We start from the raw sequence: 26277 nt of genomic DNA on the forward strand, positions 1-26277 counted from the left end.
AACAAATAGATCAATCAAGAAAAAATTATATTCCATAACTTAATATTGAGAAGAAATGTGCAGCCTTGATTATTAAAGATGCATGAGTCAAAACAGCTGTTGTTTTCTTCCTACATTATCTTGACAAAAATTATATCATCTGGGAAAACTCTGAAGAAATAGATCCACTAATGTCTGCCTGATTAGTTCAGCATTTGGGGAAGTCAGCTGTTAGCAGATAAAATGTCCATCTTCTTTGGCCTATTAATCCCATTACTTTAAATTTATCTTCTGAAAGTAACCCTAAAAGGAGAAGAATATTTATGGCTGCATTGATTACAAAAATGAAGCACCGGAAACAGTTTAAAGGCTTAACAATAAGGAGATGAAGATAATCATAGAGTACTAATATGCAGCTATTAAAATAGATATCATGAAACATATATATGTAGACCCATGAAAATGTATACATAAAATAGCCAAGTGGACAAAAAGCACAAAATTATAGTACACTTTGTTTTCAGCCACTTTAAAATCTATAAGTACACATTGTTTAAGCTTAAAAGAGTCTTATGCAAGGATATAAGTAGTTTACTTGGATGAGAAATTATAACTATGTTATTGAAAATTTGTTTTAAGGGTTTAAGTTTCTCTCAAAGAATTAAACTTGTTCTTAGCACACATGACTTTAACACAAGCAATCCCAGTGTTAGAATGTGTCTGATTCTACATTCTGCTGCTGCTACACTTGTGTGCCCAGCCAGCTGGCATGACTTTTGCGGCTCCATAGCTCAAGGAGAGAGCAAACTTGATCGCTTGAGGAGGAAAACAATGATGATGACTTACTGGGAAACTTACTTCATCCTCCTGATTTATTTTTAGACACTGGTGTTAAGTTGACCAGTGGTATCAATGACTAAGTGTTTTAGGTTCCAAGTTATGTCTTCTTGTAATCATCTTCTGATATTTGGGGAGCTTATTTGGCTTGAGAAAGACAAGAAAAGAGCAAAGGAAAGAATTTTCCAAGGGTTCTGTGGAAGTATTTTTTTAAATTACTACTCAACACTTGGATTGCAACAGAAAAAGTTTAGGAATAAGGTGGGAAGTAATAATAGTAGGCACAGACTACGTATCAAGCACTGGCCAGAGTATATGGATTTAACTCTAGCTTCCCAATGTGACCCCGGAGGTAAGTTCTGTTATTATCCCCATCTTACAGATAACTAGAGGTATACCCATGCAACATAAAGTGCCCAGATTTTCCCAGCTATGAAGTTCTAGTTCTAGTATCTATGGTCCTAACAACTATGCTGTACTGGATGTGTTCAGCTCTGTTTTCTAAGGGGAATATAGCATCACTTGTTTTAGATTGTGATACAACCAATTTAGTTTATTTATTCACACCCAATTTGGAGTTGGTTTGGCTGAACCCCTACTGAAACACATAGGAATTACGTGGAAGTTGTTTTTTTTCCTCCCCCCACAAAGTCCCTATCAACCTGTGTTTCTGGAACTTCTTATATACACTTAGGTGTAGAGACAGTGAATCTAACTTATTTTGGAGTGTAACGCTTGTTTGAGACCAAAACTATGATTAATGAAATGATTTTATTTCCTAGGCTATGCTAACAGAGATTGAGCACAAGGTGGCCTCTCTGTTAGAGAACTGCAAAGATCAGGGCCTGGGAGACAGTGGAGCCACTCAACAGGAGGCTGAAGCACTTTCCTTGAAACTGAAAACTGTGAAATGCAATTTGGAAAAAGTCCAAATGATGCTTCAGGAGAAATACAGTGAGGACCAGGTAAAATATGACTATGTGTGGACGTGTATGTATATGTAAATACAGGCATATCTATCAGGAAGGGACTCTGGGTGCAGGGAAGGAAACAACTACAGAGGAATTACAGTAAGTGAAAAAGAATTGTGCCTCTTAAAACTTTAAGGGATGGGCTTCCTGGCTTTTGTCATTGGTTTCATTTTGCTGTGTAATTTTCTCATCAAGGTTGTTGTTAGTGATCGTGTTGCTTTGATTAGGGTTGGTTTGACTGGGTTGGTTGTTGGCTATGCAACTTTTCATCATAAATTCTAAAGGAACTTCGTATTTGAAAGGAACTGTGAAATCATGGTTGACTAGAAAAATGAAGCCTTTATAGACATGCTTAAAACTTAACATCAGAAACACAAAAACCTGTTTCACAGGTACTTTTGTTTTCCATTTACAAATATTTATATATACTGATCAAAGTATCATATAATTCAAGTATTCTTATGACTTTTAAAAGCATTCTGTGTATATAAGTGCAAATGTGCATCCTATGAGTAGAATCTTACTATGTTAAATTCACAGCCATTCTTAATGAGATGGTGGTTTCTACTTAAAGGACTTCTATTTACAGAAATAAAATTGGCTGCAGATATACAGGCTGTATGGAACCCCTTTTATCCTAATATGTTCTCTCTCTTAAAAAATCTACTTATGTTTCAGACATAGGGGAAATTTGAGTTCATAAGCTTAATACTATGTCTGTTTTTGATATTTATTTCACTTTGTTCTCAAGAAAAAAGGGCAATAGATTTTCTGGCTTTTAGTAATTTATTGGATGAATTAAACTGAGGAAATAATAAAATTACCGCTTATTAAATATAGTGGTTTTTGAAGTTGTTATGAAATAAGTACATTAAATTATAGTATGTAATTATTATAATTAATAAGATACAGTCATTTACTTCATATAAAACTTTTCCATTGTGTAGTCACATTATTAGAATTGAAATGGATCACCATTTTAAACAGTCTGCCATCATAAAATGTTTTGCAGCATTCTACCACACTAAAGAAATCTTCAGAGCGTCAGAAAGTTCTCCAACCAGATAACCTTTCTGAATTTGAATCTGTTGTTACTGAAAGGCCACAATTCAGTAGACAAAAAGATTTCCAGCAGCAACAGGTATTTTCAGCCCCCAATAGATATAAGGACAAGAATGAAGTTTTATATATGGAATTTCCCATTGAGCTATAAGAAATACTGAAAGGCCACTGGAGTGTTTTCTTACATGACTGAATAGAAAGTGTGATGTGTAGGTGTTCCTGTGTGTACAGCAGGTCTGAGTTTTGAGCATTTGCTGCAGTATCTACTTTGTTTTCATCTGCTACCATTGGGGACACTTGAACTTGGCTGCTTTGTTAACATGCATCTTAAACTGAGCAGGTATATACCTCTGCAACTGCAGCACTTCTTTCCCTATTTCAAAATGTGTTTGTATTTTTGGGATGATTTTCCTTGTGTGTAGTATTATGTTAAAAAATGCTTGGTTGTTGTCTAAATATTTTGAATAAGTTTTGAAAAATAAATATTAACAAGAACAAGAGATAGTAAATGATGATTTAGGAAGTGGTTTCAAATCTGATGATCTCAACAGAAGAAACCCTTGTGTACTAAATGAAAACCTTGATTGATTGGACCATTTGAATCTTATTCAATTATAGGTTTTGGAGTTAAAACCAATGGAACAAAAAGATTTAATCAAATTCATAGAATTTAATGCTAACAAAACATGGCCCCAGTATTGCCAGCATGATAAAGATACAACTCAGACATCATCTGCAAGGTAAAATATTTTTAAAGATTTTTTAAAGAATTTTAAAGTAGTTTTGTAGTTGGGAGAATTAATGTTTCTTTTAATATTACTTATAAAACACTGTCTGGATGTAATATAATTTTTTTACATTGATTATTCTTTTCACCTTTTGTTTTCCTTTAAAAGCAGTAAGACATCTAGCCCCAAAAATGATGCTCCAGACTTGATTTGGTCAACCCAGGGCCAAAGTGGAGATAAGTGGCAATATTTACACCATGAACTCTCATCAAAAATAAGGCTCCCTCTTTCTCAGCTTGTACAGCCCCAGGTCAGTGTGTATGTACACACAGTGTAAATAAACGTGTTTACCTTTGAAAAGCCAACAAGCATTCATTAAACACACATGTGTGTTCTGCATTATTTCCAGAAAGCGATTTATTTATTTTTAGAAAGCAAAGATGCCAGATAGATTTTCATACTTGGCTATCCTCTTTTCATCTTTCTGGAAATCTGCACTTCCCTTTTTGCTTCTGTAGCACCATGGGCTTCCTCGCTCATAGCTGTTACTAAACTATACACCCGCTTGTTTGTCTGTATTCCCCATTAGACAGCATGAGAAGAAAGATTGTGTCTGCCTGGTTCACATGTGAGTGCCTGGAGCAGAAACTGGAGCATCGTAAAATCTTGGTTACTATATATTGAATGAATAAAGGAATGAATAATATATATTTTAAAGAAAACACTTGAAAATGATATAGTGCTATATGAGTGTCATTCATTCATAAAGAGATTATTTGAAATCTGCAGTGTGCTGGTCCCTATGCCGATGGCACCTGTCTATAGGTATTCTCACCAACACACCTTAGCATACCTGATCTTTGCCATTATGATGTTTGTCTTACTGTGCCAGCTACTGATGTGTGTCTCTCTAAACAGGGAGCCCTTGAACAGAATAGCACAGTTGCTCCCAGCAGTCAAGCTTGTGCCTTCTGTTTTGCACTCAAACTACCCGGGCAATGGTTACCAGTGGTTTCCCAATTCCCCAGTGTGGTGGGAACTTTTTCAGTTCTCTTCTATTCTGTGAAGAACCTTATTTGACCAATTAAAGTTGAATTGAATTCACTGGGAGGACTTTAGTCTTGGTTTCCCCTTGTCATACACGCTATAACATGTATGTGGTTCTTTTTCCAGAATAGAATACCATCCCTCTTTCTCCACCCTCCCACCCCAGCAGAGTCCATCTACCACCCCATCCTGTTCCTTTATATGTTAGTTTTCCAATTTAGCAAAGAAATTAACTCTGAGTCATTCCCCCTTCTGAAGTCACAGCTCATTTTCAGTACTAATTTGGCTTTTCAATAACAAATCAAGATGCAGATCTGCCCCTGGAGGTTACTGTATACTATTTAAGAGTTGGCTGTGTGCCAGGAGTATGCCAGTAAACAGGGAAAGAAAGAGCTAACCGTGGAAGTCCAGTAGCATGGCCACAGATTGAAAGATTAGTGGATTTACCCTATTTTTCAAATTATCGTTTCTTTTCCCTTTTTTTTTTAATCTAAATGGACCCTCAAGTGTCTAAGTAAAGCCTGTCATGACTTTTCAAAGCTGTCCAAAATATTTAAATTTTAATTAAATCACTTTTTTCTTTTAAATGACAAGATAGACAAAAATACTTACCAAGAAGATAAATTCAGAAGATAGCATGTTAAGGCATTTTTGATGTTTTACATTAATAGGATCTCAAACTTTTCATAATAGTATTTCCCTTTTTCAAATGTAGGTTACCACAAATACGAGTGTTCTACCCAGTGTGACTGTGTATAACTTTAGATACCCAACAACCGAAGAACTGAAAACTTACACCACCCAGCTTGAAGACCTGCGTCAAGAAGCAAATAATCTTCAGGCACAGGTAGTAGCTGCCTATTATATATTTTCCTCATTGCAATAACAAAAATAAGGGGAAATGTGATACTGTAAATTGGTCATAATCCTCTTTGGTGGATTCTTCAACTTACCCTCAGAGCCAGCATCCAAGGAGTGTGCACAGTTACTAGGTTATGTTGAACTCTTTTGCTCATGGACTGTAGCCCATCAGGCTCCTCTATTCATGGGATTTCTCAGACAAGAATACCGGAGTGGGTTGCCATTTCCTCCTCCAGGGAATCTTCCTGACCTAGAGATCGAACGTGCGTCTCCTGCATCTCCAGCATTGGCGGGCAAATTCTTTACCACTGACCCAGCTGGGAAGCCCATAATTTTCCTTACTGAACAAATAATAGGATGTACAACTGAAGGAGTCCTAGAATTGCAAATAGAATTTATCTCTGTTACTGACTCTGGTAAATTTGGTAGTGGCTGCATAGAATTCCACGTACAGAGGCTTCTAAACCTGAGTCTAGGATTGGCAGGAACAAGGATCATGATCTATTAATACTGTCTGCAGTGGGGCTCTGGGATTGCAAGGCTGAGGAGAGGTGGAGGGAGGGAGTAGCAGCAGGGTTTCCAACCTTGAGTAGGCTTAACACTGAGATGGTGTGCTGGATAGCTTAGGTGTCCATCAAAGAAAACAGTAGGAAACAGCCCACATTGGGTGATTAATAGGTTTGGCAGGCTCCTAATTTACTTACAGTCACCATGCTATACCATCCCTGTCTTTAAGATACTGTTCCTCTTTCTAATGAACCCCTTCAAGTTTCTTGACTTCTTTCTTCAGGCCATCCTTGGTGTCATTAACCCACTTTCTCCTACATTAAAATATGGGAGACAGAGAACAGTGGGAAGAGAGGTAGTACAATTTATCTGGGACCACACTTCCCTGGTGGCTCTGACAGTAAAGAATCTGCCTGCAATGCAGGAGACCCAGGTTCGATCCCTGGGTCAGGAAGATCCCCTGGAGACGGAAATGGCAACCCACTCCAGTGTTCTTGCCTGGAGAATTCCATGAAGAGAGGAGCCTGGTGGGCTACAGTCCATGGGTCACAAAGAGTTGAACACGACTGAGTGACTAACACTTTCACTTTCACACTTCCAGCTGGATGGCCCCACTAAAGAAGTCCATCTTTCGATTTACCTTTTAATTCTATTCAGTAGTCAACTCAATACCTAACACTGAGTTTCTTAAACTTGTTTCTCTCAGAATTAACATCTTAATTTTATTTATTTATTCTGCTACCTAGTTCACAAAGTATTTGAAATGACTAATTATTTTTAAAAAACATAACATGAATGGTAAACTGTAATGGAAACCAGGGAAAATATGCTTAGGAAGGCCAAGAATCTTAGTGATTTCTGTTTTTCCTTTTCTTCTCTTGATTCAGGAAAACATGTCAGAAGAAACATACATGAATCTGGATAAGAAATTATTCGAACTGTTTCAGACCCTCGTCCAGTGCCTGGGTAGTGTGGAGGAGATGCTGCAGACACCTGGGCTTTTCAGAGGGGATGTTGGTACCCAGCAGGTGCACTACGAGGTAGGGAGCATCCATCAAGCATGTGTGTTGGCTGTCACTGCAGGCAGCCCACTGGTTAGCCAGAACTGAAACCTCTCTTAAGGTCAGAACTTGTTCACGGTGTCTTTCTTCTTCTCCACTTTGCAGACACTGGCTCTTGAGTTGAAAAAACTTTACTTAGCTATGAGTGACAAGAAGAATGATCTTTCAAAAGCCATGACTCAGCCTGGCAAGAATGCCAGCCAGTTCCTTGACTGTTTTGATAACCTCCAAGTCTACCTGGAGCACACCCAGGCCAGAGCTGCCTCTAGAAGCAAGGCTCTGAAAGCTGGCCTCGACTACACCCGCAGTTATCAGGTACGAGTCTGGGCGCTGGGCTGCTTTGGCGTAGTGTTAGGTGACAGAACGGACCTCCGATTTTCATTTGTTCCTCTATCCAGAGGCATTCACGAATGGGAATTGCTAAGGAAAGCAGTGAGACTCTTTCTATGAAGGTCTTTAAGTTAGTTCAGCTGCTCATGGCTGGAGACCATTTGAAAGCGAGGTCCTTTCCAAAATCTCAGGTATGAATTTGTTAGGTTGAGCTAAAGTAATGCTTCTTTCCTGTATGACATTCAACCACTAAAAGTGTCACCTGGGAGGATTCCCAGGTAAGGAGGAGCTATTAAAGTTTTTGAACAAAGGTATTACAGTCCGTGTACGTTTCTGGTAGATCCAGCTGGCAATTGTCTAATGAGGATTCGAACAGAGACTTGAGGCAGCTGGACTAGTTAGGAAGCTGCTAGAAATTGTCTAATGAAAAGGAAATGAAACACACCACTACTTAGGAAGGAGTCTTCACTGTAAAATCAAACCTGAATCTGATCAAGTCTCTAGAATCCAAGTCATATAGACACAAGGGAAGAAAATGCTAAGTGGCGCGAAGGGAGTGTAGTCAGCCATATACAGGCAGTACAGGATAGGTAGCCCATTTTTTTTCTACCATTGCCTCCCTCCCCCCCCCACACAAAAAGATCTCAGAAACAAAAAGGAGAGATGGGCAGGGGGCCAGCAGATTATGAGGGATTTAAGACACATGAATCCACTGCACCTATTGGACCTCATTTAGATCCCAATTCAAGCAAACCAAAAGGAGAAAATATAGGCAATTAGGGAAATGTGAACCTTGCCTGGGTAGTTAATAATGCTAAGGAATTATTATTGTGATATTTTTAAAGGGAGGAATCTTTGTCATGTAGAGATACATACTGAAATATATACTAATAAAATAATATGATATCTTGGACTTGCTTCAAATAATCTGAGGGAAGGGAAGTCAGGTGCGGTCAAAAAAGCTCAGGGGATGGGGCAGAAGAGTGACGACCAGCTACAAGTCATCAGTAATTGCTAAGGCTGATGGATGATGATAATGCAGGGCTTCCCCTATCTTGACATATGTTTGAAATTTCTGATAGCTCAGAAATTAAAGGACAGCTAAATTTTTAAAAAGGTTCCAAAGCTCTAAATGAGATTCTCACTTTTCTCCATTTATCTTTTTATACAGAACGAAATAAAACGATTATATGATCAACTTGTTAAGAATAAGACATCTTTGCAACAATCTTTGAATGAAATTAGTGGCCAGACTATTGATGAACAGCTTCAGGTAATCAAGTGAAAATCATTCAAACTGACTTAACCTTGAACCAGAGAGTCTCCTGCATAAAAGGCTCCATAAGTCTGCACAAGCACCATAACTTTCCTGTGCTTGTGAATCACTCTGTAAAACACAAGTCTGTGCAGTGTTGGGAAGGTTGTTGAGGAATGAGACCCTCATCGTCTTGGGAGGGGTGCTGACTACTCCCAACATCTAGAGATCATTTGGCTACATATCAGAATTGTAAATCTAAATGCTCTTCACCCAGCAGCTCCATTCACTTATACAGCAAGTGTCAATTGACCTAGTGTGTTCAGGCCACGGTTCTACTTTCTGGGTTTGTACTTATCCTAAAGAAATAAGACAAGTGCATAAAGATAAATATGTATATGAATATTTGAGGAGAGACCTGGCAGCACTGCTTGAATTAAAAGACCCTAAATAGCCCAAAAGTCCATTTTGAACCGACTGTTACTAAAGCAGTGAGCAGCCTTACTGTGTCTGTTTAAAAGGCTGTAGATTAGTTTGTATTGCTGTGACTAAATGCTGAGGAGCTGATAAGTAAGGCGTGCAAACTGTAGAATCCAATGACATGTGCAATCCAGTGCATTTCAGGATATGAATGTATACCTCTTCTCAGTACATGCTTTGAATACATTAGAAATAGACAATCAACTGTGGATCTTTGGGGAGAACTAGAGAGGATGGAGAAGTGGCACTGTCATTTTTCCCTTAGTTCTTTTCTATATCGTTTAATTCTTTTTAAGTGACTATGTATACTCCTGACTTATTAAACAGCTTTTTTGTGTGTTGTCTCTCTCTTTAGAAAATGGATGCATATACAGTGGAGCTGCAGAACTCTGAGAGCCGAGTGGCAAAACTAAGAGAGGAAGGAGAGAGGCTTCATTTACCTTATGTTCTACTCCAGGAGGTTTACAAATTAGAGGTATGTCTGAGCAGAAAATATTCAATCCATAAATTACTATGATTATAAAAAGTTAGGCATTTTTCTTCTAGCAAGGAAATTTATGCACTGTGTGCTTATTCAGTCTTGTCCAACTCTTTGTGACCCCATGGACTGTGGCCTGCCAGTCTCTTCTGTCCAAGGGATTTCCCAGGCAAGAATATGAGTGGGTTGCCATTCCCTTCTCCAGGGGATCTTCCTGACCCAGGCCCCACATCTCCTGCATCTCCAGCATTGGCAGGTGGAATCTTTACCACAAAGCTACCTGGGAAGCTCTCCATGGAAATTTAAATATGTTCTTTATTTGGGTTATTTTCATGGTTGGGTGGAAATGTTTGTGCACACCTGTTCTTTCTTTTCAGGATGTTCTTGACAGTACATGGGGACTCCTGAGAGCCAGGTACACAGAACTCAGCTGCCCTTTCATCACTGAAAGGCAGCAAGATGCGTTGTTGCAAGGCATGGTGGAACTGGTGCATATCGGAAAGGAAAAGCTTGCTCATGACCACTTACAACAAACCAAAAGTAAAGTTGCCCTGCAGGCTCAAATACAAAATCACAAGGTAAGACACATGGGTCAGAACACCTTTTCATAGACTGTAAGTTATTCTGAATGAGAACAGAGAACATACATGTCCTTCCTTGGTGAAATATACATCATTCCTTTATTCTTTAAACAAACATGTCTTACACCATGTACCAGGAACTCTGCTAAACTCTAGAATATAATTGTGGGTGAAAATAGACATAATTCTTAACATTTATGGAGCTTTTAGTTGATTGAGAAGACATTTTTATCAAGGAGCCATTCAAACAAATTTAAAATTGAAATTGAGATACATACTTTAAGAGCATTGAATAGAGGGAGTTGAATTCAGGAGGTTAGGAAAGGCCTTACTGAGAACTGAAATCAAAAGAAATAAATAAATTACAAATGTATATGTAGTGTAATGCTACAGTAAATCCTTTTGTTTTCCATTCATTTCATTAAACAAAACCTCATGATAACCAACAAGAGATATGTAGTAATTTAAGTGCTGATAATAAATGTGTAGGGTACAGTTCCTGCCTTCAACAAGCTGAAGTCCAGGTTTTTGATAAGTAGACTTTAAGAAAAATCCAAAGGTAAATATTATATAAAGAATGGAGGGGAAGAGGAGAAAATATATTAACTGATATATAGAATGTCTCAAAGCTTATTGTAGACCCTTTTATGTATCCCTTTCAGGGAATAAGAAAAGGGATTCACCTAATAAGAGGCCCCTCAAAATAATTAGAGGGGGCAGCTGGCTATAAACGGTGAACCATGTGAAGGAAAGCCTTTCTCTTTAAAGGTCTTAAAGTGCTATTCTAGGAGCTTTGACCAACCAGAATCCCAATAGACCCCCATCAAGAAATTTCCTTTATTTAACCATTGTATTGAGTAGAAGTTAGAACCAAAGTTTAGAAACCCCTGGCTATTGAATATGGGATGTGAATCTCTTGGACTCACATGTCTATTCATCCAATTTATTGTCTTGAAACCAATCAGCCAAATCAGCATCTGCATTTTGGTAAAAATTTTTTTTTAAAAGTTTCTTAAAACTTGGAATTTCTGATATAGGAAGATCTCACTGGAAATTTTAATTGCCTAATTAATAATATTGGCCCTTTAATACTGATAGTTTTGGGGAAAATATTACCAGGGGTAATTTTTCATTGTGATTTGTTAAAATTCCATTAGTACTTGATGACATGGATACATAGGCAATTTTTGGCTTGTTTTCTCATGATTTGGACTCTACATGGCTGTCCTGGAATTTCAGAGTAGAAAGTAAATATGACAGTATAACATGTTGAAAAAACTTAAATTTTAAGGCTTTTCACAGTGTAAAAATAAATAAATGTCAACATCTCATTTCACAGCTTTTTTTCCAGAAGCTTGTTGCTGACATGCTCTTGATCCAAGCATATTCCAACAAAATGCTTCCTTCTTTAATGCAAAAGAAAGAAACATTTGGGGCAGAACAAGTCAAAGAAGTTAAATTGCTAGAAGAAAAGTCACATCAATATGGAATAAAGCTACAGAGTTTACTGCAGGTATGTGGCTTTCATACATTTTGTACTTCTGGATTTTCAACCACCACCTCTAGGTTCGAAAGCAAGTATCTGGTTATTATTAAGCAGTAGTTAAGTGAGAACCAGCAATGAGGAACATGTATCCTGTTCCAGCTCCTACTGCTGCTCCCCCAGTGAAATATTAGCTGAGATTTCCTATACGTCAATTAGGGATGGCACAGCATCTTTCCGCCTTCAAGGGCTGTGTACAAATAAACAAAATGGGAAGCACTTTGAGATCTTGAATGAGATCATTCATGAAACATCAATGGTTCTGAAACTGTGCATCCTGAAGAGGACAAGCCCAGATGTTCTGTTGCTGAAGTATATTTATGCCAGTTCTGTCCTGATTCAAAGAAAAAAGTTAAGGGAGGCGGTCCTAAGATGGTGGAGGAATAGCACAGGGAGACCACTTTCTCCTCCACAGCTTCATCGAAAGAACATTTGAATGCTGAGCAAATTCCACAAAACAACTTCTGAATGCTGGCAGAGGACATCAGGCACCCAAAAAGACAGCCCATTGTCTTCGAAAGGAGATGGAGAAGTCTTGAGGCTACTGTAAAGAATACGAAAACCAGAGGCAGGAGACTTAAGTCCAAATCCTAAGAACACCAGAGAACTCCTGACTCCAGGGAACATTAATCAATAGGAGCTCATCAAATGCCTCCATACCTACACTGAATCTAAGCACCACCCAAGGGCCAACAAGCTCCAAAGAAAGACATACCATGCAAATTCTCCAGCAACACAGGAACATAGCCCTGAGCTTCAATATACAGGCTGCCTAAAGTTACACCAAACCTATTGACATCTCAAAACTCATTATTGGACACTTGAATGCACTCCAGAGAAAAGAAATCCAGCTCCACCCACCAGAACACCGACGCAAGCTTCCCTAACCAGGAAACCTTGACAAGCCACACGTCCAACCCCACCCACAGTGAGGAAACTCGACAAAAAGAGGAACCACAAACTGCCAGAATATGGAAAGGCCACCCCAAACACAACAATATAAACAAGATGAAAAAGCAGAGAAATACCCAGCAGGTAAAGGAACAGGATAAATGCCCACCAAACCAAAGAGGAGGAGATAGAGAATCTACCTGATAAAGAATTCTGAATAATGATAGTGAAAATGATCCAAAATCTTGAAATCAAAATAGAATCATAGATAAATAGCCTGGAGACAAAGATCGAGAAGATGCAAGAAAGGTTTAACAAGGACCTAGAAGAAATAAAAAAGAGTCAGTGTATAATGAATAATGCAATAAATGAGATAAAAAACACTCTGGAGGGAACCAACAGTAGAATAACAGAGGCACAAGATAGGATTAGTGAGGTAGAAAATAGAATGGTAGAAAGAAATGAAACAAAGAGGAAAAAAGAATTAAAATAAATGAGGACAACCTCAGAGACCTCTGGGAGGACAATGTTTAACACCCCAATATTCGAATCATAGAAGTCCCAGAAGAAGAAGACAAAAAGAAAGGCCATGAGAAAATACTTGAGGAGATAATAGTTAAAAACTTCCCTAAAATGGGGAAGGAAATAGTCACCCAAGTCCAAGAAACCCAGAGAGTCTCAAACAGTATAAACCCAAGGCGAAACACCCCAAGACATATTAATCAAATTAACAAAGATCAAACACAAAGAACAAATATTAAAAGCAGCAACGGAAAAACAACAAATAACACACAAGGGGATTCCCATAAAGATAACAGCTGATCTTTCAATAGAAACTCTTCAGTCCAGAAGGGAATGGTAAGACATACTTAAAGTGATGAAAGAAAATAACCTACAGCCCAGATTACTGTACCCAGCAAGGATCTCATTCAAATATGAAGGAGAAATCAAAAGCTTTACAGACAAGCAAAAGCTGAGAGAATTCAGCACCACCAAACCAGCTCTCCAACAAATGCTAAAGGATCTTCTCTAGACAGGAAACACAGAAAGGGTGTATAAACTTGAACCCAAAACAATAAAGTAAATGGCAACAGGATCATACTTATCAATAATTGCCTTAAATGTAAATGGGTTGAATGCCCCAACCAAAAGACAAAGACTGGCTGAATGAATACAAAAACAAGACCCCTATATATGCTGTCTACAAGAGACCCACCTCAAAACAAGGGACACATACAGACTGAAAGTGAAGGGCTGGAAAAAGATATTCCACACAAACAGAGACCAAAAGAAAGCAGGAGTAGCAATACTCATATCAGATAAAGTGGACTTTAAAACAAAGGCTATGAAAAGAGACAAAGAAGGACGCTACATAATGATCAAAGGATCAATCCAAGAAGAAGATATAACAATTATAAATATATATGCACCCAAAATAGGAGCACCACAATATGTAAGACAAATGCTAACAAGCATGAAAGGGGAAATTAATAACACAATAATAGTGGGAGACTTTAATAACCCACGCACACCTGTGGATAGATCAACTAAACAGAAAATTAACAAGAGAACACAAACTTTAAATGATATAATACACCAGTTAGACTGACTTGATATCTATAGGACATTTCACCCCAAAACAATGAAGTTCACCTTTTTCTCAAGTGCTCACGGAACCTTCTCCAGGATAGATCACATCCTGGGCCATAAATGTAGCCTTGGTAAATTCAAAAAAATTGAAATCATTCCAAGCATCTTTTCTGACCACAATGCAGTAAGATTAGATGTCAATTACTGCAGAAAAACTATTAAAAATTCCAACATATGGAGGCTGAACAACACGCTGCTGAATAACCAACAAATAACAGAAGAAATCACAAAAGAAATCAAAATATGCATAGAAACGAATGAAAATGAAAACACAACAACCCAAAACCTATGGGACACTATAAAAGCAGTGCTAAGGAGAAGGTTCATAGCAATACAGGCTCACCTCAAGAAATAAGAAAAAAGTCAAATAAATAACCTAACTCTACCCCTAAAGCAACTAGAAAAGGAAGAAATGAAGAATCCCAGGGTTAGTAGAAGGAAAGAAATCTTAAAAGGGCAGAAATAAATGCAAAAGAAACAAAAGAGACCATAGCAAAAATCAACAAAGCCAAAAGCTGGTTCTTTGAGAAGTTAAATAAAATTGACAAACCATTAGCCAGACTCATCAAGAAACAAAGGGAGAAAAATCAAATCAACAAAATTACAAATGAAAATGGAGATTTCACAACAGACAACACAGAAACACAAAGGATCATAAGAGACTGCTATCAGCAACTCTATGCCAATAAAATGGACAACGTGGATGAAATGGACAAATTCTTAGAAAAGTACAACTTTCCAAAACTGAACCGGGAAGAAATGGAAAATCTTAAGAGACCCATAACAAGCACGGAAATTGAAACTGTAATCAGAAATCTTTCAGCAAACCAAAGCCCAGGACCGGATGGCTTCACAGCTGAATTCTACCAAAAATTTAGAGAAGAGCTAACACCTATCCTACTCAAACTCTTCCAGAAAATTGCAGAGGGAGGTAAACTTCCAAACTCATTCTATGAGGCCACCATCACCCTAATACCAAAACCTGACAAAGATCCCACACAAAAAAAGAAAACTATAGGCCAATATCACTGATGAACATAGATGCAAAAATCCCTAACAAAATTCTAGCAAACAAAATCCAACAACATATTAAAACGATCATACATCATGACCAAGTGGGCTTTATCCCAGGGATGCAAGGATTCTTCAATATCTGCAAATCAATCAATGTAATACACCACATTAATAAATTGAAAAATAAAAACCATATGATTATCTCAATAGATGCAGAGAAAGCCTTTGACAGATATCAACATCCATTATGATAAAAACCCTCCAGAAAGCAAGAATAGAAGGAACATACCTCAACATAATAAAAGCTATATATGAAAAACCCACAGCAAACATTATCCTCAATGGTGAAAAATTGAAAGCATTTCCCCTAAAGTCAGGAACAAGACAAGGGTGCCCACTCTCAACACTACTATTCAACATAGTTTTGGAAGTTTTGGCCACAGCAATCAGAGCAGAAAAAGAAATAAAAGGAATCCAGATTGGAAAAGAATAAGTAAAACTCTGTTTGCAGACAACATGATCCTCTACATAGAAAACCCTAAAGATTCCACCAGAAAATTACTAGGGCTAATTAATGAATATGGTAAAGTTGCAGGATATAAAATCAATACACAGAAATCTCTTGCATTCCTATACACTAACAATGAGAAAACAGAAAGAGAAATTAAGGAAACAATTCCATTCACCATTGCAATGAAAAGAATAAAATATTTAGGAATATATCTCCCTAAAGAAACAAAAGACCTATATATAGAAAACTATAAAACACTGGTGAAACAAATCAAAGAGGACACAAATAGATGGAGAAATATACCATGTTCATGAATTGGAAGAACCAATATAATGAAAATGAGTATACTACCCAAAGCAATCTACAGATTCAATGCAATCCCTATCAAGCTACCAACAGTATTTTTCACAGAACTAGATCAAATAATTTCACAATTTGTATGGAAATACAAAAAACCTCGAATAGCCAAAGCAATCTTAAGAAAGAAGAATGGAACTGGAGGAATCAACCTGCCTGACTTCAGGCTCTACTACAAAGCCACAGTCATCAAGACAGTATGGTACTGGCACAAAGACAGAAATATAGATCAATGGGACAAAACAGAAAGTCCAGAGATAAATACATGCACCTATGGACACCTTGTCTTCGACAAAGGAGGCAAGAATATACAATGGATTAAAGACAATCTCTTTAACAAGTAGTGCTGGGAAAACTGGCCAACGACTTTAAAAAAAAATGAAACTAGAACACTTTACAACACCATACACAAAAATAAACTCAAAATGGATTAAAGGTCTAAACATAAGGCCAGAAACTATAAAACTCCTGGAGGAAGACACAGGCAAAACACTCTCCGACATAAATCACAGCAGGATCCTCTATGACCCATCTCCCAGAATATTGGAAATAAGAGTAAAAATAAACAAATGGGACCTAACTAAACTTAAAAGCTTTTACACAACAAAGGAAACTATAAACAAGGTGAAAAGACAGCCTTCAGAATGGGAGAAAATAAGAGCAAACAAAGCAACTGACAAACAACTAACTCAAAAATATACACGCAACTCCTGCAGCTCAATTCCAGAAATTTAAATGACCCAATCAAAAAATGGGCCAAAGAACTAAACAGACATTTCTCCAAAGAAGACATACAGATGGCTAACAAACACATGAAAAGATGCTCAACATCACTCATCATCAGAGAAATGCAAATCAAAACCACAATGAGGTAGCATCTCATGCCAGTCAGAATGGCTGCTATCCAAAAGTCTACAAGCAATAAATGCTGGAGAGGGTGTGGAGAAAAGGGAACCTGCTTACACTGTTGGTGGGAATGCAAACTAGTACAGCCACTATGGAGAACAGTGTGGAGACTCCTTAAAAAACTGGAAATAGACCTGCCATATGACCGAGCAATCCCACTGCTGGGCATACAAACCAAGGAAACCAGAACTGAAAGAGACATGTACCCCAGTGTTCATCGCAGCACTGTTTATAATAGCCAGGACATGGAAGCAACCTAGATGTCCATCAGCAGATGAATGGATAAGAAAGCTGTGGTACATATGCACAATGGAGTATTACTCAGCCATTAAAAAGAATGCATTTGAATCAGTTCTAATGAGGTGGATGAAACTGGAGCCTATTATACAGAGTGAAGTAAGCCAGAAAGGAAAACACCAATACAGTATACTAACACATATATATGGAATTTAGAAAGATGGTAACGGTAACCCTGTATGCAAGACAGCAAAATAGACACAGATGTATAGAACAGTCTTTTGGACCCTGTGGGAGAGGGCGATGGTGGGATGATCTGGGAGAATGGCATTGAAACATGTAACATATCATATGTGAAACGAATCACCAGTCCAGGTTTAATGCATGATACAGGATGCTTGGGGCTAGTGCACTGGGATCACCCAGAGGGATGGGATGAGGAGGGAGGTAGGGGGAGGGTTCAGGATGGGGAACATGTATACACCTGTGGCAGAGCCATGTCAATGCATGGCAAAACCAATACAATATTATAAAGTAATTAGCCTCCAAAAAATAACTAATTAATTAATTTTTTAAAAAAGAAAACTAAAAAGTTACATAAAGTTAAAAAGTTACATAAAGCTCTTTCTCAGTTTTAAGGTTTTTTCCACCTTTAACTTCTTAAACACGGTGGATATTTATTACATAAAATAAAGAAATACTCAACTTTTTAATGTGATAAGATATGAAATTATTTTATGCTAATAAAATTAATTTTCTAATAGTATGTCAAGTTGGTATTTATAGTAATAGTTCATGGTGTTTATAAAAAGAAAAAGATTCCATGAGTGACTTCCCTCATGGTCCAGTGGTTAAGACTCTGGGCTTCCAAGTTAGGGGGCACAGGCTTGATCCTTAGTCAGGAAACTAAGATCCTACATGCCATGCAGCACAGCCAAATAAATTATGAGTTAAGAAAAAGAAAAAGACTCCATGAGTCCAGTAAGTGTCCCTAACTTTCAGGTGACCCACTGTTTCACTCGGTAGGAAAATTAGTGAGGTGGTTCGTTTTCCAGCACGTAGTATTTTGTCTCATAAGCTCTGTTGAGGGTTAAGGCCCCAGAGGTGGGCTTCTCTGGAATCAGAGTGCTGGGACCAAGCAGACTCTGGCGAAGGCAATAGTGCTCCCCTGCTGAAGTGTAAGCTCACAGCATCTCAAACCACTCCTTTGAGCAGCATGCTAGTGTAATGAGTTGGGTCATGTTCAGTGGGCTGGGAGTTGGCGCAGGGAGCGTAAGGAACAGCCTAACATGAGCTTCTGTTGAAAAACTTCAAACGTTAGCACCTTCCTTTCCAAATAATAAAAGTCCTCTGAGATTTCCACAGAGGCGTACGCTGAGAGTATCATTTTAACTCAGTCCTATTATTCCCTACTCGAGCTGCCGAGACAAACATAAAACCCTAGTACCACCTGGATTTTTTAAAACCTTTTCCGCACTGCAGTGAAAGTGGAATTGTTTCCCACCAGACTCTGAGCTGTCATTAGTGTGGGTTATATCTCAGAAACCCCTGGAATCTGTGCTTTAATTTTGTATGGTCTCAGAGTTCATTTTTGCTTGGGAGATTAATTTCATCCCTTTCTGGAACTAAGTCCCCTGGTAATCATGTGTTCTTAATTCTCTAGAAATGGGAAGAATTTGATGAAAACTATGCCTCTCTTGAAAAGGACCTGGAAATTCTTATGTCTACGTTGCCCTCTGTGAGTTTGGTAGAAGAGACGGAGGAAAGATTAGTGGAAAGGATTTCATATTACCAGGTATTTTGCTTCCACTTAAGCCATCAAAGTCATGGTCTGAAGCACTTTGTGTTTTTATTGTGTTTTGACTGAAGTACTTGATTTTGAAGTGAATGATTTGAATTGAAATGAAATGTTCTTCAAACAACTCACAGGGAGACGTATTTGGGAGAACTGCAGATTTGCTTGTGGGCGTCTCTTCGTAACCATGTGCCTGACGTGGGGTTGGGACCTTGGTTTGAGTCCTGACTGTCTCTCATTTAGCACTTTGTCAGCTTTCTGTCCCTAAGGTTCAGTGTCTTTATCTATAGAATGTAGGTAATCGAGCTTGTTCTACCTGTCTCTGGAGGTGGATGTCAGCAGGTGTGGACATGAGCTAAAGTATGAGAAGAACTTTGCAAACTATGGGCCTCTGAACATATTTTTAGTCTTATGACAAGTGAAGCCCTGATTGGACAAAGCCTATGAGGAAAACAACAATCTGTTACCTGCCACCAGCATTATAAAGAGACTTCAGACTTGAAATTTTTTCTTGTGTAATGTTTGGTATTGTTATGATCGAAGTCTCTGTGTCTCAGATTTCAATGCCATAGAAAAGATACAACCTTAGCGTGGTTTTTGAGTGGCATTGAGAATGTGACCTACAAGATAAGAACAGGTTCTAAGTATTTTTGACAGAAACTTGAAATGCTTAGTTTTTACTTTAGAATGTTTGTGGTCAGAATCTGGTTGTGTGGTTAGTTGTGTGTGTGTGTGTGTGTGTGTGCTATCAAATATCCACTTTAAAACTTCAAAAGCAGGTTTGTTGCCTAACCAGACTGGATGAAAAATAAAAACGTGAATTACTTGGCAGGGTACCACCATTCCTTGGAGGCACTTAGGCTCCTACAAGGAGCATTTTCCAGAGGCTGGAACGCTGTGGTTATGCTCTCTAGGTGTCTTGAAAGTTTCAGTTGATCTCTTCGCCATCTTCACATATTGAGCCAAACTCAAACATAAATCTGAGTCTTCCGGGACAAGAAGCTGCTCTTTAATTCTTTGTTAGCCTAGTGGGGCAGAAGGTGCCATCTAAACAGCTGAGAGAATGCAGTGGAAAATATAGCTTTAAAACCTCATGGGATTAAGAAACAGTTCACATTAGCCAACCTTATAGAAGCCTGATTATTTCTCCAAGAGTAGCTGTATACCTTAAACCAGTGGTCCCCAACATTTTTGGCACCAAAGACCAGTTTCATGGAAGACAGTTTTTCCACAGACTGGGTGAGGAGATGGTTTCAAGATGATTCAAGCGCATTATATTTATTGTGCACTTTATTTCTATTATTACGTCAGCTCCACCTCAGATCCTCAGCCTTTACATACAGGAGGTTAGGGACCCTTGCCTTAAACTATAACCTGTGTTTCTGTTAAGCTTGAAATATTTTAAAAAATGATATAACTGTTCTAAGACTCTCAGATACATCTGCCAGACTAAAAGAAGACAGATTATCTAGTGAAGCCCGTCTCACTGACAGTGGTCCTAAGGTTGTTATCAGTCTTCTGTGTCATGCAGAAGTTTGGATATCTCTTGACTGGGGGACATCTATGGGCTGGGAATATAGGGTCGGTCAGTTGTGTGACCTCTGGAGTTGAACAGGCCATGTTCAATGCTGGTTGTCACCTCATGGGCCAAGTGACTAGTGCAGCCTGACTCTCGGGGACAAAATGAGGACATTAAAACTTCTCAGAGATGCTCTAAAGATGAAGTGTCTTGCACTGAAGGCTTAGAAAATTAGAACCATTAATTTTTTTAAACTAACATTAAACAGTTTATTCTAGCCTGCAGACTCAAGCAGGAAGAGGGATTTGCAACTACAGTGGTGGAAAGGGATTGGCGGTAGAATTTTTAATAATTTTTTAAAGGCTTAAGTTAATTGGAAAATGGCAAATGTTCTGTTTGACCATAATTTATTTTTTAAGATTAAATTTAAGTAACTATCAGGATATGTCATTAAGCTGAACCCAACTGTGGGAGATAATTGCCTTTAGAGAGTTCTCCTCAGGGGATCATTGTATTTGCAGTTTTGAAGAATTTTATTTTTCTTTTCATGAAATTGAATTAGCAGTGTAATGCTTTAATTTATTCTTCTGAAGTCCTCTTTTTTCCTGCTTCTTGAGTCCTTATATTCAGAAGAATCTCACAGTGAACTTTTCCCCCTACTATTTCCTACCTAGCCCACAAGGTAAAATGCTTCCAGGGGCCCAGACAAGAGAACAGAAATAAGGGCAGCTGAGTGGATAGATATTTGAGGGCTGGTGGGGAGAGCAGTGGAGGAGAACCCAGGAGAATAGCCTCTTCTAAAGGAGCTTGCTATAATAGATCTTCCTGTTTTCCCAGAGTCACAGGAAATCCTGATTTCTATGTAAAATTTCTTGATTTTCAGAGTAATCCTTAGGTCACACAAACCCTCTCTGCAAGCTCGCTGTGCCCTGAAGACTGTCACCGTTTTAGTTTCTAGGTGAAAGAATTAAATGATCAGTTCTAAAATCTGTGAATTTTCATTTCCTACTGTATGTATAAGTCCATGCAGGAGAAATGTACTAGACACTCTCGTCATGAAAGATAATAATCCGTTAATTATGCTCAGGCAGACTGCAAGAGTCTTGAGGATTAGGAAAGTATTGTTGTTTCTTTTTGTTGTTGTTGAAGTACAGTTGATTTACAATGTTGTGCCAATCTCTGCTGTACAGCAAAGTGTTACATACACATATATATTCTTTTTTAATATATACATATTTTTCCATTATGGTGTATCACAGGATATTGAATATAGTTCCCTGTGCTCTACATTAGGAACCTTTTTTATACATTCTAAATATGATAGTTTGCATCTGCCAATCCCACACTCACAATCCATCTTTCTTTTTCCACTCTGTCCCCCTTGTCAACCACAGATCTATTCTTTCTGTCTGTGAGTCTGTTTCTGTTTTGGACATAGGTTTGTTTGTGCTATATTTTATATTCCACATATAAGTGATACATGGCATTTGTCTTCCTCTTTCCTTCGCTTAGTGTGGTTATCTTTAGTTGCAGGCATGTTGCTGCAGTTGGCATTATTTCACTCTTTTTTATGGCTGAGTAATATCCCATTGTATACGTGCACCACGTCTTCTTTATCCATTTGTCTGTCGATGGACATTTAGGTTGCTTCCATGTTTTGGCTATTGTGAACATTGCTACTATGAACATGGGGGAAACATATCTTCCCCCCATTATAGTTTTGTCCAGGGATATGCCCAGAAGTATAGTTTTGTCCAGGGATGATATGCCCAGAAGTGAAATTGCTGGATCATTCTATCTTGAGTTTTCTGAGGAACCTCCAAACTGTTTTCCATATTGACTGTGTGTTGTTATTTCTTCAGTAGCCTCAACTGTAGGTTTTTCATGAGATATTTGTGAGTTGATTGGCTGATTTAATTTTCAGTAATTCAATCTATGACTTTATTTTTATTAGCAAATAAAAAGAAACATGGATGAGAAGCATGCCCGGCTTTACCAGACTCTGAATGAAGGTAAACAGCTGGTTGCATCTGTAAACTGTCCTGAACTAGAGGGCCAGATTGCAAAACTGGAAGAGCAGTGGTTGTCCCTAAACAAAAAAATTGATCATGAACTACACAGACTGCAAACGCTTCTCAAGCATCTGCTCAGGTATGTTTTCTTAGGGATTGATTGGTGTCAGGTTTTGCTGTGGAATAAGACCTCAGAAGGGTTCTGCAGTCGGCCACATTTCACATGTCATCCCCCTGTGGTACAATTTTTGATCATCTAAGGCAGCTGGGTCCCTGTTCCAGGCTAAATGAGATCTAGAGCCTCTGATGCTGGTTCGTATGACTCAGGATAATGTGTAATCAGTTTTCTATAGAAACTAGGAGTTATGTTATAAAATTATATACATGTTACCTTTATGTCATCATGTTGCTCTTTCCTACACTCTTCCAAAATTTTTTTACATCTTAAAAATAATTTTAGCTAATGGAATAGTTTGGAAAAAGTCTTTGGACTTCTTCAAAGAATTTTTTTTTTTTTGCTTTAACAGCTCAAATCTTTTATAAAAAATTTTCTTGAAGTATACTTGAGTTACAATGTTGTGTTAATTTCTGGTATATAGCAAAGTGATTCAGTAATATATGTATGTGTTCTTTTTCATATTCTTTTCCATTATGCTTTACTATAGGATAATGAATATAGTTTCCTGTGCTATACAATAGGATCTTATTGTTTATCTATTTTATATATATTAATAGTATTGTGTTTATGTTAATCTCAAACTCCTAATTTATCCTTCCCCCTCTTTCCCCTTTGGTAATCATAGGGGATTTTGTGAATAAGTTCATCTTTATCATATTTTAGAATCTTCATGTAAATGATTATTTTATGCTATTTGGCTTTCTCTGTCTGACTTATTTCACTCTTGAACCCCTTGGAGGTAGAAAACACAGAATGTTTAACCTGATTCTCTTCCCTGCCCCTTAGGGGGCTGTCTTAACCTAAAGAAGTTTAGACGTTTACCAGAGGGACAGCATTTTGCTTGGATATTTTCATTCTATCAGATATATTGGCATCCAGTGAACAGCAGTTTGCTGTTATATAGCTTATAATAAATAATAACAGCTTATAATAAATGTTGGTTATATTTGTATTGTACACAAATCTATAGAGAACATTTGATGAATAAAAATAATCTCTTTCCTTACCTGTGGGTTTATTTTGGTATAGCTGTCATAAATTTTTAAAAGAATATTTTAGACTTTAAAATGCCTCTTTGTTCTTGATTAGTCATTATAGAATCATAGAAAATGACAGAAGCCTCAGATTTGGGGCCTGGAATGAAACAGAGTATATAATCCTTTAAAAAAAAAATCATGATTTTTTTTTTTTGAATACCAGAGTTGATCAACACAAGAAATCATACAGTGAAACAGAAGAAAATTTGCGGGTGTTGGATATTGTTTCTTATTTCCTTTCTCTCTCGCTTTGCTCCTGTTAGTTATAACAGAGATTCAGATCAGTTAACCAAGTGGTTGGAGTCTTCTCAGCAAACTCTGAACTATTGGAAAGAGCAGTCCCTCAATGTGTCTCAGGACCTGGACACAATCAGAAGCAACATAAACAATTTTTTTGTAAGTTGTAATAGAATATGCTTGAATAGTTATTGATTGACTATAAATAGCAGGGGAAAATTATGGCAGTTGAAGTGTTTCATCTCTATAACCTTTATGTGTGGATAAGGAGTAAGACTTGGGCTAATAGCAGCTGTATTCTTCAGACTTAGAACTATTTGTTTATATTGTTGATTTATATGTTTATAATACCGATAAGGTATATTTTTTAATTGGCCCTATAAAATATATATAAATCTAAAACTTACTCTGACGTGGAACATGTTTCATAAGTACAGAAAATATCACTCCCACCAACTCCATCCCAAAACCTCACAAGATAATCAATTCATAAATGTTAGTTAATAAATACATGGTTTTAAATTGTTCTTACAGAATTGATATTTCCACTAAAATGTTATTGTTCTTTTATTTTCAGGTCTTTTTTTTTTTAAGAAAGAGTAGTAACTTTTGTAATATAAATTATACTTCCAAGACCTGTTTGTCTTTTCTCTTAGTTTTTTCTCCACTTTTCATATTTTGTAGCTATCACTCATTTTGATGTTAAAATGAAAATATTTCTTAAATTTACTTGGAAAAAGCTTATAAGTACACAGGAATATTTTCAAATATTTTGGTTAAAAATTGGTTGCATTTAATTCACTCAGTATGAACTTCGTGCTGTGTTCCATAGTTTCTTTTTAAAGCTGAAATGATTTGGCTATTTTTAAAAACAATAATCCATTAGATTATAAGCCCCTTGAGGGGTAGGAATTTCATCTCTTTTGTTCCCCACCATATATCTAATGCCTAGAACAGTGCCTGACATTTAGGAAAAATGTGTGTGTGCATACATGTGTGAGTGTGTGTATACATATGTGCATATACATATAAATATTTACTATTTGAATTCAGTTATTTAGCTTTGAACTCTAACCAGTTATTCTGATTCTTAATTACTCCATACCATATTTATATAGTAAAAGTCTCTCTTTTTATTATTTATTTATTTAATTTTGGCTGTGCTGGGTCTTTGTCACTGCGCGTGTGCTTTCTCTGGTTGTGGCAAGCAGGGGCTACTCTCTAGTTGAGGTGTGCAGCCTTCACATTATGGCCGCTTCTCTTGGTGCAGAGCGCAGGCTCTAGGGTGCATGGGCTCAGAAGGTGCAGCATGTGGAATCTTTCCAGACCAGGGATCGAACCCATGTCCCCTGCATTAGCCATCAGGACCTGGACCATCAGGGAAGTCCTTAAATGTTTCTAAATTTTAAAACTGTTCGCTTTTAGGAGTTTTCAAAGGAAGTTGATGAAAAGTCCTCCTTGAAGACTGCAGTTCTAAGTACTGGGAACCAACTCCTTCACCTGAAGGAAGCTGATACGGCAACACTGAGAGCTTCTTTGGCACAATTTGAACAAAAATGGACAGTGCTCATAACTCAACTTCCAGACATTCAAGAAAAACTTCACCAGGTAAGTATTCAAAGACCCAGCATTTGAATTAGCATCCATTTGTTAACACACAACTCTTTTAAAATCATTTCTCTGACTCAATAATTTTCATTGACACCACCTTATTTTTCTCTGGCACCACTGAATATAGACCTTAATTACTGGACTCTCCTCCAGTGGGATCTTTCTTAAGAGAGAAATCAGGCTTAATTACTTTATTTCCCAGTTTATCTGCACCACTGTGTTAGTTTATGTGAAGGTCGTTGTCATTGTTTTGGGGTCACTTATTCTGAGCTTGAATGCTGGGTTTGTTTTCATGAGTAACCTGCGTAATTATGTGGCGTGACCTTTTATCAAACTAGATATCATCGTCAGTGATGCCCTGATTCATTTTGTTAACTGCAGGTAATTAAATGAAAATCATTTTGTTTTTGCAGCTTCAGATGGAGAAATTGCCGTCTCGTAAAGCAATCATGGAAATGATTGACTGGATGAACAATGTGGAACATCAAACTGAAGATGAAGACTCCGAGCATTCACTGAGTTCTGCATCTCAAGTTAAAAATCTTCTTCAGAAGTACAAGGTAATTATCTAAAAAAAGCCAGAAGCCATTTCATGAAATAAA

The 26277-nt window shown here is 37.6% G+C and overlaps 1 protein-coding gene across 9 annotated transcripts in view; it reads left to right on the forward strand.

Moving 5' to 3' along the window:
* Positions 1 to 26277, forward strand: part of SYNE2 (spectrin repeat containing nuclear envelope protein 2) — a 325432-nt gene that overhangs the window by 224072 nt on the left and 75083 nt on the right. For 6 of the 9 annotated variants that reach the window (XM_070292474.1, XM_070292472.1, XM_070292475.1 and 3 more), the window contains 16 exons: positions 1599 to 1781; positions 2800 to 2928; positions 3468 to 3589; positions 3746 to 3887; positions 5340 to 5471; positions 6880 to 7032; positions 7159 to 7368; positions 8555 to 8656; positions 9474 to 9593; positions 9974 to 10174; positions 11517 to 11690; positions 18950 to 19081; positions 22555 to 22751; positions 24091 to 24223; positions 25490 to 25672; positions 26089 to 26235. In XM_070292474.1, coding sequence (XP_070148575.1) covers positions 1599 to 1781; positions 2800 to 2928; positions 3468 to 3589; positions 3746 to 3887; positions 5340 to 5471; positions 6880 to 7032; positions 7159 to 7368; positions 8555 to 8656; positions 9474 to 9593; positions 9974 to 10174; positions 11517 to 11690; positions 18950 to 19081; positions 22555 to 22751; positions 24091 to 24223; positions 25490 to 25672; positions 26089 to 26235 — 2460 coding nt within the window. The remainder of the gene's footprint in view (positions 1 to 1598; positions 1782 to 2799; positions 2929 to 3467; positions 3590 to 3745; positions 3888 to 5339; positions 5472 to 6879; positions 7033 to 7158; positions 7369 to 8554; positions 8657 to 9473; positions 9594 to 9973; positions 10175 to 11516; positions 11691 to 18949; positions 19082 to 22554; positions 22752 to 24090; positions 24224 to 25489; positions 25673 to 26088; positions 26236 to 26277) is intronic. The other 3 variants (XM_070292471.1, XM_070292473.1, XM_069596766.1) reach the window with 1 other exon arrangement.

The sequence above is a fragment of the Ovis canadensis genome, chromosome 7 (genome assembly GCF_042477335.2).
Source record: "Ovis canadensis isolate MfBH-ARS-UI-01 breed Bighorn chromosome 7, ARS-UI_OviCan_v2, whole genome shotgun sequence".
NCBI lineage: Eukaryota > Metazoa > Chordata > Mammalia > Artiodactyla > Bovidae > Ovis > Ovis canadensis.